The sequence below is a fragment of the Entelurus aequoreus genome, linkage group LG28 (assembly GCF_033978785.1).
Source record: "Entelurus aequoreus isolate RoL-2023_Sb linkage group LG28, RoL_Eaeq_v1.1, whole genome shotgun sequence".
In the NCBI taxonomy this organism is placed as follows: domain Eukaryota; kingdom Metazoa; phylum Chordata; class Actinopteri; order Syngnathiformes; family Syngnathidae; genus Entelurus; species Entelurus aequoreus.
The window spans coordinates 18514598-18531241 of NC_084758.1; the positions used below are offsets into that span (position 1 = coordinate 18514598).

The 16644-nt window shown below is 36.8% G+C and overlaps 1 protein-coding gene across 1 annotated transcript; it reads left to right on the forward strand.

The window, feature by feature from the left end:
* Window positions 1-5098: 5098 nt before the first annotated feature.
* LOC133644955 (uncharacterized) lies at window positions 5099-13358 on the forward strand. The gene is made up of 5 exons (XM_062039720.1): window positions 5099-5287; window positions 6919-6971; window positions 7049-7093; window positions 7160-7320; window positions 11897-13358. The coding sequence occupies exons 2-5, from the start codon at window positions 6926-6928 to the stop codon at window positions 12680-12682; spliced, it is 1038 nt and encodes a 345-aa protein (XP_061895704.1). The 5' UTR covers window positions 5099-5287; window positions 6919-6925; the 3' UTR covers window positions 12683-13358.
* The last annotated feature ends 3286 nt before the right edge of the window (window positions 13359-16644 follow it).

Consider the following 16644-nt stretch of genomic DNA (forward strand, 5'->3'; position numbering starts at 1 on the left):
GTTACAACTGTGATGCAGTGAAAGAGACTTTTATATGAGGGTCCGTTTTGATACTTATTGTGGCTTTTCACACTAGCTGACAACCCTGAGCGGGAATCGAACCCATGAGAGGAGAGGCAGGAGTGTGTAACATTACACTATCAGGGATGTTTTTGCACAAACGAAGTACAGATATGCATTTGGAAATACGAATTTCAATCATTATTAAATTTTTATTTCTTCCAAATTTAAATAATCAGTATTCCTCATAAATGCCATTTACCAGTATGTTTGTTTTTAGTTGTAATTATGACAAAGAGCATACAAATATTCTAACTATACTGCTGATTACAGTGGTGTGCGGTCAGGGCCAGCAAAGCCTGCTCTGCTGCCCTTACATAAATCATGATGATAAATTAATAAAAGTTCATTTTAATTTGTAGGGGTGTAACGGTACACAAAAATTTCAGTTCGGTACGTACCTCGGTTTAGTGGTCACGGTTCGGTTAATTTTCGGTACAGTAAGAAAACAACAAAATATACATTTTTGGGTTATTTACCAAATTTGCAAAATCTTCCACCAAAAATATTTTTCTTAGTGGAATATTTGATGTGAAGTAATCGGAACCTTGGATAGGTCAATAATTCATAATAACATTGATTTTGATTCAATATTATGTTTTGAGCAATGACAGTTTGAAAGAAAAAAAAACAGCTTTGTTTTATTAGTCAACATTGCAACTTTTTCTAAATTACATTTAACCTTTAAGCTTTTTTATTTCACGTTTGTTTTTGTTTATTTTAATATTCGAACACATTTTTTAAACATTACTCTGGTTATTCAGACACAACTTTGGAACAATATCACTTTGGTTATCCAAACAAATTTGGAACAATATCACTCTGGTTATTCAAACAACTTTGGAACATTACTCTGGTTATTCAGACAAAACTTTGGAACATTTCAGTCTGGTTATTCGAACAAACTTTGGAACAATATCACTCTGGTTATTCAAACAACTTTGGAACGATATCACTCTTGTTATTCGAACAAAACTTTGGAACAATTTCACTCTGGTTATTCAGACAAAACTTTGGAACATTATCACTCTGGTTATTCGAACAAATTTTTGGAACATTACTCTGGTTATTCAGACAAAACTTTGGAACATATCACTCTGGTTATTCAAACAACTTTGGAACGATATCACTCTTGTTATTCGAACAAAACTTTGGAACGATATCACTCTTGTTATTCGAACAAAACTTTGGAACATTATCACTCTGGTTATTCGAACAACTTTGGAACATTACTCTGGTTATTTACAAAAAACATTGGAACAATATCACTCTGGTTATTCAAACAAAACTTTGGAACAATATAACTCTGGTTATTCAAACACATTTTTGGACATTACTCTGGTAATTCAGACAAAACTTTAGAACATTACTTTGGTTATTCGAACACATTTTTTAAGCATTACTCTGGTTATTCAGACCCAACTTTGAAACAATATCACTAGTTATTTAGACAAAACTTTGGAACAGTATCTCTCTGGTTATTCGAACAAACTTTGGAACAATATCACTGGTTAGTCAAACAAAAAATTTTGGAACAATATCACTCTGGTTATTCAGACACAACTTTGGAACAATATCACTCTGGTTATTTGAACAAAAACTTTGGAACAATATCACTCTGGTTATTCGAACACATTTTTGGAACATTACTCTGGTAATTTAGACAAAACTTTGGAACGGTATCTCTCTGGTTATTCGAACAAACTTTGGAACAATATCACTGGTTAGTCAAACAAAAAATTTTGGAACAATATCGCTCTGGTTATTCAGACAAAACTTTGGAACAATATCGCTCTGGTTATTCGAACAAACTTTGGAACAATATCGCTCTGGTTATTCGAACAAACTTTGGAACAATATCACTGGTTATTCAAACAACTTTGGAACGATATCACTCTTGTTATTCGAACAATACTTTGGAACGATATCACTAGTTATCCAGACAAAACTTTGGAACAGTATCACTCTGGTTTTTCAAACAAACTTTGGAACGATATCCCTGGTTATTCAAACAAAACTTGGGAACAATATCACTCTGGTTATTCAGACACAACTTTGGAACATTATCACTGGTTATTCAAACACATTTTTGGAACATTACTCTGGTTATTTAGACAAAACTTTGGAACAATATCACTCTGGTTATCCGAACAAATTTTTGGAACATTACTCTGGTTATTTAGACAAAACTTTGGAACAGTGTCTCTCTGGTTATTCGAACAAACTTTGGAACGATATCACTGGTTATTCAAACACATTTTTGGAACATTACTCTGGTTATTTAGACAAAACTTTGGAACAGTGTCTCTCTGGTTATTCGAACAAACTTTGGAACGATATCACTGGTTATTCAAACAAAACTTTGGAAGAATATCACTCTGGTTATTCAAACAAAACTTTGGAACAATATCACTCTGGTTATTCAGACACAACTTTAGAACAATATCACTCTGGTTATCCGAACTAATTTTTGGAACATTACTCTGGTAATTTAGACAACTTTGGAACGGTATCTCTCTGGTTACTCAAACAAACTTTGGAACAATATCACTGGTTAGTCAAACAAAAATGTTTGGAACAATATCACTCTGGTTATTCAGACACAACTTTGGAACAATATCACTCTGGTTATTTGAACAAAAATTTTGGAACAATATCACTCTGGTTATTCGAACAAATTTTTGGAACATTACTCTGGTAATTTAGACAAAACTTTGGAACATATCACTCTGGTTATACGAACAAACTTTGGACCGATATCACTGATTATTCAAACAAAACTTTGGAACAATATCACTCTGGTTATTCAAAAAAAAACTTTGGAACAAAATCACTGGTTATTCAGACACAACTTTGGAACAATATCACTCTGGTTATTTGAACAAAAATTTTGGAACAATATCACTCTGGTTATACGAACAAACTTTGGACCGATATCACTGATTATTCAAACAAAACTTTGGAACAATATCACTCTGGTTATTAAAAAAAAAACTTTGGAACAAAATCACTGGTTATTCAGACACAACTTTGGAACAATATCACTCTGGTTATCCGAACAAATTTTTGGAACATTACTTTGGTAATTTAGACAAAACTTTGGAACAGTATCTCTCTGGTTATTCGAACAAACTTTGGAACAATATCACTGGTTAGTCAAACAAAAAATTTTGGAACAATATCACTCTGGTTATTCAGACACAACTTTGGAACAATATCACTCTGGTTATTTGAACAAAAACTTTGGAACAATATCACTCTGGTTATTCAGACACAACTTTGGAACAATATCACTCTGGTTATCCGAACACATTTTTGGAACTCATCTAAGATGGATTGATGCAAAGTGGAAAAGTGTTCTGTGGTCTGACTAGTCCACATTTCAAATTGTTTTTGGAAACTGTGGACGTCGTGTCCTCCGGACCAAAGAGGAAAAGAACCATCCGGATTGTTATAGGCGCAAAGTTGAAAAGCCAGCATGTGTGATGGTATGGGGGTGTATTAGTGCCCAAGACATGGGTAACTTACACATCTGTGAAGGCACCATTCATGCTGAAAGGTACATACAGGTTTTGGAGCAACATATGTTGCCATCCAAGCAACGTTATAATGGGCGCCCCTGCTTATTTCAGCAAGACAATGCCAAGCCATGTGTTACAACAGCGTGGCTTCATAGTAAAAGAGTGCAGGTACTAGACTGGCCTGCCTGTAGTCCAGACCTGTCTCCCATTGAAAATGTGTGGCGCATTATGAAGCCTAAAATACCACAACGGAGACTGTTGAGCAACTTAAGCTGTACATCAAGCAAGAATGGGAAAGAATTCCACCTGAAAAGCTTCAAAAATGTGTCTCCTCAGTTCCAAAGCGTTTATTGAGTGTTGTTAAAAGGAAAGGCCATGTAACACAGTGGTAAAAATGCCCCTGTGCCAACTTTTTTGCTATGTGTTGCTGCCATTAAATTCTAAGTTAATGATTATTTGCACAAAAAAAACACTTTCTCAGTTCGAACGTCCGGTATCTTGTCTTTGCGGTCTAATTTTAATTCTACACATTTTTGCAACATTGGAAATCATTAGTAAAATGGAGGCTTATCACAGGATGAGATAACTCCTGGAAATGACTGTCTTATTATGGCCAAAGGTATAGATGTGCATGTCCAAGTTTAAGGAAACAGCAGGCTGTCTTCTTCTAATGGATTTATTACAATCTTTGCCAGCTGGGTAATGTTTGCTGTTGTCTGGTACAACATGGCACACAAAGAACTATCAGAAATGCAGCCAATATTACATACGTGTAATGTGTCATGAGACATGCAAATACAAATCAAATACACAGAGGACAAAAAGGAAATTAAATGAGCTCAAATATATCTACAAACGAGGCATAATGATGCAATATGTACATACAGCTAGCCTATTTAGCATGTTAGCACCAATTAGCTTGCAGTCATGCATTGACCAAATATGCCTGATTAACACTCCAGCGAATCAACAAAGATCACCTTTGAGCATACACATACAGAATAAAAAGTTTGGTGGACAACATGAGATAAAGGAGTGGCATAAAACACGTCTTTCTGTGGCAGCGTCGGAGAAAGTTGTACATGTAAACAAACAACGATGAGTTCAAGGATCGCTGAAATTAGTAGGACAACAGTGCTTGCCAAATACTCTCATCAGTGAAGCATGTTTAATACAAACAGTGGGGTTTCTAACAATTAGGAAGGTTTGTGTCATGTTTGTTCTTACAGAAAATATATTTTTTTCTTTATCTTTTTCCATTTTCACACATCTCTGAAAGAGGTTCAGGGCGGCGCTAAAGAGCCATGGGTTGCTAACCCCCGGTTAAAGGTGTGTGACTTTTGCCACATGTCAAAGAAGAACTCATAATGTCTTGTGTGGACTTCTGCTACATTTTTGGTCTTGGCTGACATTTTGTGTTAGTCGGCATCATTCTGCCTCCCAGTTGCACTTTTCCCAGCAGGATCTCCGCGTTAATGACCTGCTTTCCATCCCAACCCCTCTTTTTTTTTTTTTTTTTTTTTTTTTTTACTGAAGTCTGGCAGATTTTTGTTTTTAATTGTCGCCAAAGGGCCCACCGTATTAAAGTGCAGGAGGCGGGCTGCCGGACTCAGAGGGTCCTAGGAAGGAGGTCTCCTATTGGACACCCAGATGACTATTTAACCCGCCTGGTCCAGAGAGATGTGAGGACGTCTTCATGAGAGCAGGTAATGTTCTACCTTTTCTTCCTACTTTGCAGAGACTTTTTGATATTTTCACTTGATTGTTTAGATTCTGTATTAAAGAGAACCAAAATATGGGCACCATTACCTTGTTATATTTATAAATATTTTTTGCATTGGATCTCTTTAAAAATGCTTTTTACTTGACCAATAATTGAATTTTTTTATTAAATAAACTACAAATATGATAACAAATTAATTAAAATTAATTTTATTTTTAATGTCATTTATTTCTCGTTACAATTTTTTGTCTTATATAATGTAATTCTATCATATGTCCAGTTTAAAAGCTTAAAATAAGTCGAAGATGATAATATTGGATTTGATTTAGCAACCAAACGTACGCTTCATAGCTTACCAAAGTCGTACTAAAACATTTTGATAGATTTTTGCGCGCCGTGTGTAATGTTCTATATGTTCAATGGAACATATAAAATGTTGGTGTTTACTTGGGTCATATTGCCATTATAGTGCTGCCTACACTTATCTCGTATGTTTGACTGCCATCTACTGGTCACACTTATTACACCATGTACCAAATAAAATGGCTTCGGGGCGGGTAAGCTCAACTAAACGTATTCCTTACATTAGGCGCACCGGGTTATAAGGCGCACTGTCGAGTTTTGAGGGGGAAAAGGATTTTAAGTGCGCCTTATAGTCCGAAAAATACGGTAAGTATAAGATAAAATTAAAACACTGTTTATAATGTATTAATTGTAAACATTCGAAAAAATTTCAATGATGAATAAATGGTCTTGTAGTACATTTAATTAGAAGGCCTATTTACAGTCGTGGTCAAAAGTTGACATACACTTGTAAAGAACATAATGTCATGGCTGTCTTGAGTTTCCAATCATTTCTACAACTCTTATTTTTTTGTGAGAGTGATTGGAGCACATACTTGTTGGTCACAAAAAACATTCATGAAGTTTGGTTCTTTTATGAATTTATTATGGCTCTACTGAAAATGTGAGCAAATCTGCTGGGTCAAAAGTATACATACAGCAATGTTAATATTTGCTTACATGTCCCTCGGCAAGTTTCACTGCAATAAGGCGCTTTTGGTAGCCATCCGCAAGCTTCTGCTTGAATTTTTGACCACTCTTGACAAAATTGGTGCAGTTCAGCTAAATTTGTTGGTTTTCTAACATGGACTTGTTTCTTCAGCAAGAAACAAGTCCATGTCATAAAACCAACACATTCAGCTGAACTGCACCAATTTTGTCAAGAGGAGTGGTCAAAAATTCAAGCAGAAGCTTGTGGATGGCTACCAAAAGCGCCTTATTGCAGTGAAACTTGCCAAGGGACATGTAAGCAAATATTAACATTGCTGTATGTATACTTTTGACCCAGCAGATTTGCTCACATTTTCAGTAGACCCATAATAAATTCATAAAAGACCCAAACTTCATGAATGTTTTTTGTGACCAACAAGTATGTGCTCCAATCACTCTATCACAAAAAAATAAGAGTTGTTGAAATGATTGGAAACTCAAGACAGCCATGACATTATGTTCTTTACAAGTGTATGTGAACTTTTGACCACGACTGTATATTTGTATGTATTAAAGTAATCAGACATATTGTTGTCAACATTGTTTGCTGTGTGTGTGCAGGGTCCAGATGATTGCCACGTTGTGTTTGGTGAGCTGCCTCTCATGGCTTCCAGGTCAGCTGTCAACCCAAAAGTGCGCAAGATGAACAGTCCACGTCGCCGTAGCAACCATGTTGTGTTTGCTTTTGCAGGGCTGCTGGAGGCCAAGTCCTTGCTGAGCGCCATCGAGCAGGAAGGTGCGTGAACGCACCCGTGTTGTCACCGGTGTTCCGTAGACCTCACCGTCCTCTCTCTCTGTGCAGACATGGTTCCCGTCGGCGACGTCGGCATCGGTCCTGAGAGAGCCAACGACTTCCTGACCCACTCCAGAGCCAGGAGGAACGCCGACCCCCGATGGTATCGAGGGAACCCGGACTTCCAGGCCTACTATCGCTACTACAGCAGCATCGGGCACACGGAGGGGGTACGGCACACACACACACTTTGACTGCCCCAAAAAAGTAGTCAGACAATGTGGGGACCATCCTTTCCGAAGGTTCCTAAAAAGTCCCACTTTAAGTCCACTAGCCCGCTTATTTCCACAACCCGTCAATGCTGATCAACTCCGTTAGTTACGGAAGGACCCGCTTATGTTCACCAACATAAGATTGAGGTCGTTGGTATGAAAAAAACAAGCGGTTAATTTCAACATAGACTTAGACAAACTTTAATGATCCACAAGGGAAATTGTTCAACACAGTAGCTCAGTTACAATGATGGAAAGTGTAAGGATGGAAAGGACAATGCAGGTATAAATAGACTAAAAAAGCTATAAAAAAATCTAACATATATACGAATATATACATATGTGTACAGAATAGTTTATATACAGATATATTATATAATGTCTATAACATATATACAATATATACCAATGACATGTTGTAGTATTGTTCATTTTCTCATCCAAGCAGCTAAGCCAGTGTTTTTCAACCACTGTGCCGCGGCACACTAGTGTGCCGTTAGATATTGTCTGGTGTGCCGTGGGAAATTATGCAACTTCACCCAATTGGTCCAAAAAAATATTTTTTGCAAATCACTAATTATAATTAGGAATGTCCGATAATGGCTTTTTGCCGATATTCCGATATTGTCCAACTCTTAATTACCGATACCGATATCAACCGATACTGATATATACAGTCGTGGAATTAACACATTATTATGCCTAATTTGGACAACCAGGTATGGTGAAGATAAGGTCCTTTTTTTTAATATTAATAAAATAAGATAAATAAATTAAAAACATTTTCTTGAATAAAAAAGAAAGTAAAACAATATAAAAACAGTTACATAGAAACTAGTAATTAATGAAAATGAGTAAAATGAACTGTTAAATGTTAGTACTATTAGTGGACCAGCAGCACGCACAATCATGTGTGCTTACGGACTGTATCCCTTGCAGACTGTATTGATATATATTGATATATAATGTAGGAAGCAGAATATTAATAACAGAAAGAAACAACCCTTTTGTGTGAATGAGTGTAAATGGGGGAGGGAGGTTTTTTGGGTTGGTGCACTAATTGTAAGTGTATCTTGTGTTTTTTATGTTGATTTAATTAGAAAAAAAAACAAAAAACGATGCCGATAATGGAAAAACCGATACCGATAATTTCCGATATTACATTTTAAAGCATTCATCGGCCATTAATATCGGCAGGCCGATTTTTAGTGGTCAATTGTACGGAATATGTACTTCACTGTGCAATCTACTAATACAAGTTTCTATCAATCAATCAAAAACAAGGTTTTCCAAAATAAGAGAACAACTTCAACTCAAGTTATGGAAAAAAAAATGCCAACATGGCACTGCCATATTTATTATTGAAGTCACAAAGTGCATTATTTTTTTTAACATGCCTCAAAACAGCAGCTTGGAATTTGGGACATGCTCTCCCTGAGATAATCCCGATACCCACTACAACTATGGGAAATATTATACCGTATTTTTCGGAGTATAAATCACACCGGCCGAAAATGCATAATAAAGAAGGAAAAAAACATATAAGTCGCACTGGAGTATAAGTCGCATTTTTGGGGGAAATGTATTTGATAAAAGCCAACACCAAGAATAGACATTTGAAAGGCAATTTAAAATAAATAAATAAAGAATAGTGAACAACAGGCTGAATAAGTGTACGTTATATGAGGCATAAATAACCAACTGAGAACGTGCCTGGTATGTTAACGTAACATATTATGGTAAGAGTCATTCAAATAACTATAACATATAGAACATGCTATACGTTTACCAAACAATCTGTCACTCCTAATCGCTAAATCCCATGAAATCTTATACGTCTAGTCTCTTACGTGAATGAGCCAAATAATATGATTTGATATTTTACGGTAATGTGTTAATAATTTCACACACAAGTCGCTCCTGAGTGTAAGTCGCACCCCCGGCCAAACTATAAAAAAAAAACTGCGACATATACTCCGAAAAATACGGTACTTTGACTTTCACAAAGTGCATTATTTTTTTAAATTTTTTTTAAACATGCCTCAAAACAACCGCTACAAAAACAACGAAGGCACACAGCTTCAGTCCAGAGTATACTAGAAGGCCCTACGTCCGTGTTTTACCGGATATTAACCACTCCGTACAGCGGCATTTTAAAAAGTAATTAATTTTACTTTTTGAAACCGATACCGATAATTTACGATATTACATTTTAAAGCATTTATCGGCCTGCCGATATTATCGGACATCTCTAATTGTCACCAAAGTCACAAGTAAATGTGCAAGCATTCGGTTATGTTACGTTGACATAAACGCGTTCCACAATATTTACAAATTCATACTTAAATATACCGAGCTCTAACATTTTTACTAGTTGACTGGACAATAAATAGATTAGGGCTGCAGCTACAAATTATCGATTAGTATGTTCGATTAACCTCTTAAGGCCCAAGCTGTTTGTTTACATGATTTTCTTATTTCTCTTTGCTATTTGGGCTTATTGGACCCTAATTAGAATAAAAACTAAAAATCATCTTTTTATATGATGTACTTATAGTCCATAAGTAACAAATGTGGACTTCATGTGTAGTGACATGCTAATTTTTATTTTTACACTTTTTTTTCCAAATTCCATTGTATGTTATACTCTTCTGACACCACCGGATGGCAGTATGTGTCCACATAAGTGGCCATAAGACCCCAATTCAGTAGTGTACACAATTTTGGAAATAAAAAGCCTTTAGAGCAGGGGTGTCAAACTCATTTTAGATCGGGGGCCGCATGGAGAAAAATCTACTCCCAGGTGGGCCGGACTGGTAAAATCACGGCACGATAACTTAAAAATAAAGACAACTTCAGATTTTTTTTTTTGTTTAAAAATAGAACAAGCACATTCTGAAAATGAACAAATCATAATGTTGATGGGGTTTTTTACACATACATGTTGCAGTTAATAGTATTCTATCTTTATTTGTCGTTACTTATACTTTCTGAATAAATGATGGGATAATGTTCATCAGTCAACTCATAGGTGTAATTTTCAATCTATTAAGATAAAAAAATATCAAAATCAAATTACAGGATGTTATTTATGTAGTTTACTCATTTTTCTCAACTGGTGCACTAAGATCATGTGTTTTTTTTGTTTTTGTTTTACATATGTAGCATCATCTAAAATTATACAAAGAATTGCTATTGCGACATCTAGTGGACACATTTAGAAGAGCAGTTTCTTTCATTCCAAAATTTCGCAAACTCATCCCGCGGGCCGCATAAAACCTGTTCGTGGGCCTGATCCGGCCCGCGGGCCGTACGTTTGACACCCCTGCTTTAGAGGTTAATCGGATAAAACACTTTTTAAGGGAAAAAAAGATTTTTCTGTTTTACTCTTTATTCCATCCATCCATCCATCCATTTCTACCGCTTATTCCCTTCGGGGTAGCGGGGGGCGCTGGAGCCTATCTCAGCTACATTCTTCTTTTCTATTTAATGATCATATTTAACTAAAAAAAATTGCACTTTTAACATTGAGAAATATATATTTGTACTCTGCAAAAACTGAAATCTAAGTAAGATTAAATATTTTAAATAAGGGTGATATTTGCTTATTTTCTGTCTGATAAGATAATTCTTCTCACTAAGCAGATTTTATGTTAGAGTGTTTTTTTAAGGGTTTTGGTCCTAAATGATCTCAGTAAGATATTACAGCTTGTAGCTGAGATTTGATGACCTATATTGAGTAAAACATGCTTGAAACTAGAATATCAACTGTTGTGTCATCAACACTCACAAGTATAAAACTACTTTTTTAAAGTAATAATATCTTATTTCAAGCATTAAAAAAAAATCATGATGCCGAGCGCATATCATTATGTCAAGATAATGGCACTAGCATTTACTTAATTTAAGATTATTTTTCAACCTATTGAGCAAACAGGTCTCGGTTTTTTTTCTACCAAGAAAAGTGCACTTGTTATTAGTGAGAATATACTTATTTGAAGGTGTTTTTGGGTTCATTGAGGTTAGCTAATTTGACTTGTTTTGGAAAGTCTTGACAAGCCGAATTTTCTTGTTCTATTGGCAGATAATTTTGCTTAGTTCAAATAAAATACCCCTCGTTTTTGTAACTTTTTTTTTGTTGTTTTTGAACACTGACTTTTTGCAGTGTTAACTCTGCCACACAGATCAAGCCACCGCTCTCGCAGAAACAATGTCCGTGTATTTGAAGTTTCCGGGGCGATCCGGAATCGGTCCATTTTTACGGGGTGAACTCATTAAACCAGCAAGTAGCAATTCTCCAAGTACCGCCATAATGACCAACATTAAAACACGGTAGCGTAGTAGGCTTACGTATTCGTTAAAAAACAAGGCGGAAGTATATTCAATAATTTTGGCCACTGTTTGAATACTTGAGTGATTCTTTCACAGTTTGAGAATCACCGCATTAAACATTTAATCGAATAAATTGAAGCTTTTTTCCTAATCGGTGAACAGTTGCAGACCTAACTTAGATGTATTTTGAATGTTGTGTCAGCTGTACGAGATCGACAAGCTGAGGATGTTGTACCAGCAGATGAGGTACCTGGAGAACACCTACGGCCCCAACGCCTCCTACTTCCAGAACAAGCTGGGGGTCCCGCAGATAATGTGCGACCCGGCCACCGACAAGAGGTGCAAGGTGGTCGACCCCGCGCCTCCCCCCATGAAGGGAGTCCCCGTCCCCGTCCCCGAGGCCACGGATCTGCCCGCCACGCTGCCCCCGCCTCCTTTTGTTTCCCAGGCGGACGTCCTGTACCTGTGCAACAGCAAGGACCCCCTGTGCAAGCCCCACATCGTCTACCTGCCCGCCGGCGCCGTGCCCGTCCTCTGCGACCCCCGCTACCACCCCCACTGCACTCCTCAGAAGGCGCCGCCCGCCGCAGCGCCTCAGCCGCAGCCGCTGCCCCCGCACCCGCCGAAGAAGCCGGTCCCTCCCCCGCTCATGCCCATCCTCGTCAAGAAGTCCCCACCGCCGGCCCCCGTCCGCATTTTCAAAGGCATGGAGTACGACTGCGACCCCTACTGGGACCCCGACTGCCTCATTGACCACCCGCCCAGGCCCATGAAGGGGCAGATTGTGGGCCCACCACCCCCTCCTCCTCCTGTGGAGGAAGAGAGGGAGGAGGAGGAGGAGGAGCCAGCACCCCTTGGTCTCCCCATGCAGAAGAAATCCTTCCCCTACTACTACCCCTCTGTACCCTACAACCCCCGTGATGACTTGTACGACCCGGCCCGCTTCCAGTACCCTCAACCAGAACCACCTGCTGACGAGACCCAATAGGGACCGTCTTTAAAAAAAAAACAGTCGGGACACGTTGAACACGTTGCACAAAGATGTCCTTGAACGAGTCCTAAAGTTTTAAAATATAGGGAAAAGTCCAAAAGCATCGTCATTAATCATGTATTATTATTTTATTTTTTCATATTCCATCTCACGCCTAAGGAAGATGTTTCAAATCCAAAATAAACGTTGGAAAATAAAAAAGGTTGACTATGTTTGGCTCCTTCCTCATAAAAACAGCGGATAATTAAATGTCGTTAATGCTGACTCGTCCAATAGGACATATTGAACACGTTGCACCAAGCTGTCCTTGAACGCATCCCAAAGCTTTAAAATATACAGAAAAGTCCAAAATGTATTGTATTATGTATTATTTTATTGTATTATCTCACGCCTAAGGAATATGTTTCAAGTCCAAAATAAATGGAAAAAAGCTTTAGAATATACGGAAAAGTCCAAAAGCCTCGTTATGTTTTTTGTTTTATTTTTTTATATTCCATCTCTCGGCTAAGGACGCTGTTTTAAGTCAAAAATAAACGTTGGAAAATAAAAAAAGGTTGACTTGTGCTTGTTTGGTTCCTTCCTCATAAAAATAGCGGATCATTAAATGTCGTTAACGCAGACACATTGAACACGTTGCACAAAGGTGTCCTTGAACGCATCCTAAAGCTTTAGAATATACGGAAAAGTCCAAAAGCATCATCATTATTCATGTATTTTATTTTTATTTTCATACTCCATCTTACGCCTAAGTAAGATGTTTCAAGTCCAAAATAAACGTAAAAAAGCTTTAAAATATATACGGAAAAGTCCAAAAGCATTGTTATGTATCTTTTTTTTTAGTAAGGAAGCTGTTTCAAGTCCAAAATAAATGTTGAAAAATAATACAGGTTGACTTGTTTGGCTCCTTCCTCATAAAAACAGCGGATCATTAAATGTCGTTAACGCTGACTCGTCCAATAGGACATATTGAACACGTTGCACCAAGCTGTCCTTGAACGCATCCTAAAGCTTTAAAATATAGGGAAAAGTCCAAAAGCATCGTCATTAATCATGTATTATTATTTTATTTTTTCATATTCCATCTCACGCCTAAGGAAGATGTTTCAAGTCCAAAATAAACGTTGGAAAATAAAAAAGGTTGACTTTGTTTGGCTCCTTCCTCATAAAAACAGCGGATAATTAAATGTCGTTAATGCTGACTCGTCCAATAGGACATATTGAACACGTTGCACCAAGCTGTCCTTGAACGCATCCCAAAGCTTTAAAATATACGGAAAAGTCCAAAAGCATCGCCGTTATTCATGTATTTTATTTTTTTATTTTCATATTCCATCTCACGCCTACGGAAGATGTTTCAAGTCCAAAATAAACTGAAAAAAGCTTTAAAATATACGGAAAAGTCCAAAAGCATCGTTATGTATCTTTTTTTTTTCATATTCCATCTCACTCCTAAGGAAGCTGTTTTAAGTAAAAAATAAATGTTGGAAAATAAAAAAGGTTGACTTGTGCTTGTTTGGCTCCTTCCTCTTAAAAACAGCGGATCATTAAATGTCGTTAACGCAGACTCGTCCAATAGGACATATTGAACACGTTGCACCAAGATGTCCTTGAACGCATCCTAAAGCTTTAGAATATACGTAAAAGTCCAAAAGCATCGTTAATCATGTTGGTTTTTTTCATATTCTATCTCACGCCTAAGGAAGATGTTTCAAGTCCAAAAAAAACGTTGGAATATTAAAAATATTTAAAAAAGGTTGACTTGTGCTTGTTTGGCTCCTTCCGCATAAAAACAGCGGATCATTAAATGTCGTTAACGCAGACTCGTCCAATAGGACATATTGAACACGTTGCACAAAGATGTCCTTGAACGCATCCTAAAGCTTTAGAATATACGGAAAAGTCCAAAAGCATCGTTAATAATCATGTTGTTTTTTTTCATATTCTATCTCACGCCTAATGAAGATGCTTCAAGTCCAAAATAAACGAAAAAAAGCTTTAGAATGTACGGAAAAGTCCAAAAGCCTCGTTATGTTTTTTGTTTTATTTTTTTTATATTCCATCTCACGCCTAAGGAAGCTGTTTTAAGTCAAAAATAAAATAAATGTTGGAAAATAAAAAAGGTTGTGCTTGTTTGGCTCCTTCCTCATAAAAACAGCGGATCATTAAATGTTGTTAACTCAGACTCGTCCAATAATATTGAAGACGTTGCACCAAGCTGTCCTTGAACGCATCCTAAAGCTTTAAAATATACGGAAAAGTCCAAAAGCATCGTCATTATTCATGTAGTTTATTTTTTTTTTTTTTTCATATTCCATCCTACGCCTAAGGAAGATGTTTCAAGTCCAAAATAAACGGAAAAAAGCTTTAAAATATATACGGAAAAGTCCAAAAGCATCGTCATTGATAATGTATTATTTTATTTTATTATCTCACGCCTAAGGAAGATGTTTCAAGTCCAAAATAAACATTGGAAAATAAAAAAAGGTTGACTTGTGCTTGTTTGGCTCCTTCCTCATAAAAACAGCGGATCATTAAACGTCGTTAACTCAGACTCGTCCAATAGGACATATTGAACACGTTGCACCAAGCTGTCATTGAACGCAACCTAAAGCTTTAGAATATACGGAAAAGTCCAAAAGCATCGTCATTATTCATGTATTTTATTTTTTAATTTTCATATTCCATCTCAAGCTGTTTTAAGTTAAAAAAAACAACAAAAAAACATTGGAAAATAAAAAAGGTTGACTTGTGCTTGTTTGGCTCCTTCCTCATAAAATCAGCCGATCATTAAATGTCGTTAATGCTGACTCGTCCAATATTGAACACGTTGCACAAAGATGTCCTTGAACGCATCCTAAAGCTTTAGAATATACGGAAAAGTCCAAAAGCATTGTTAATAATCATGTTTTTGTTTTTTTTCATATTCTATCTCACGCCTAAGGAAGATGTTTCAAGTCCAAAAAAAACGGAGAAAAAAAAAAAAGGTAAACTTGTGCTTGTTTGGCTCCTTCCTCATAAAAACAGCGGATCATTAAATGTCGTTAATGCTGACTCGTCCAATAGGACATATTGAACACGTTGCACCAAGCTGTCCTTGAACGCATCCTAAAGCTTTAGAATATACGGAAAAGTCCAACAGCATCGTTAATATACATTTATATATATTTTTCATATTCTATCTCACGCCTAAGGAAGAGGTTTCAAATCCAAAAAAAAACCTTGGAAAAAAAAAGGTTGACTTGTGCTTGTTTGGCTCCTTCCTCAGAAAAACAGCCGATCATTAAATGTCGTTAATGCTGACTCATCCAATATTGAACACGTTGCACAAAGATGTCCTTGAACGCATCCTAAAGCTTTAGAATATACGGAAAAGTCCAAAAGCATCGTTAATAATCATGTTTTTGTTTTTTTTCATATTCTCTCACGCCTAAGGAAGATGTTTCAAGTCCAAAAAAGTTGGAAAAAAAAAAAAAAAGGTAAACTTGTGCTTGTTTAGCTCCTTCCCCATAAAAACAGTGGATCATTAAATGTAGTTAATGCTGACTCGTCAAATAGGACATATTGAACATGTTGCACCAAGCTGTCCTTGAACGCATCCTAAAGCTTTAGAATATACGGAAAAGTCCAAAAGCATCATTAATCATGTTTTTGTTTTTTTTTCATATTCTATCTCACGCGTAAGGAAGATGTTTCAAGTCCAAAAAAAAAAGGTTGACTTGTGCTTGTTTGGCTCCTTCCTCATAAAAACAGCGGATCATTAAATGTCGTTAATGCTGACTCATCCAACGAGAGACCCCCACTTAGGCCCCTCCAGAGGCTGTTAAACAGCAGGAAGGCGACTTCAAACCAAACTTGCCACATTGTGTAAATTTCATGAGCTCGTCTTAAAAAAAGTGCACATGTAAGAAAAGGCGTGCCGCCCCTTTAAGAGATGGGGGTGAAAAAATGCACAAGCCCTA

Bases quoted from the DNA above. Each gene is read 5' to 3' on its own strand.
- LOC133644955 (XM_062039720.1), top strand. From the start codon at position 6,926: ATGATTGCCACGTTGTGTTTGGTGAGCTGCCTCTCATGGCTTCCAG. The intron at 7,094-7,159 runs GTGCGTGAACGC...CTCTCTGTGCAG, and splicing joins GAGCGCCATCGAGCAGGAAG to ACATGGTTCCCGTCGGCGAC. The intron at 7,321-11,896 runs GTACGGCACACA...ATGTTGTGTCAG, and splicing joins GCATCGGGCACACGGAGGGG to CTGTACGAGATCGACAAGCT.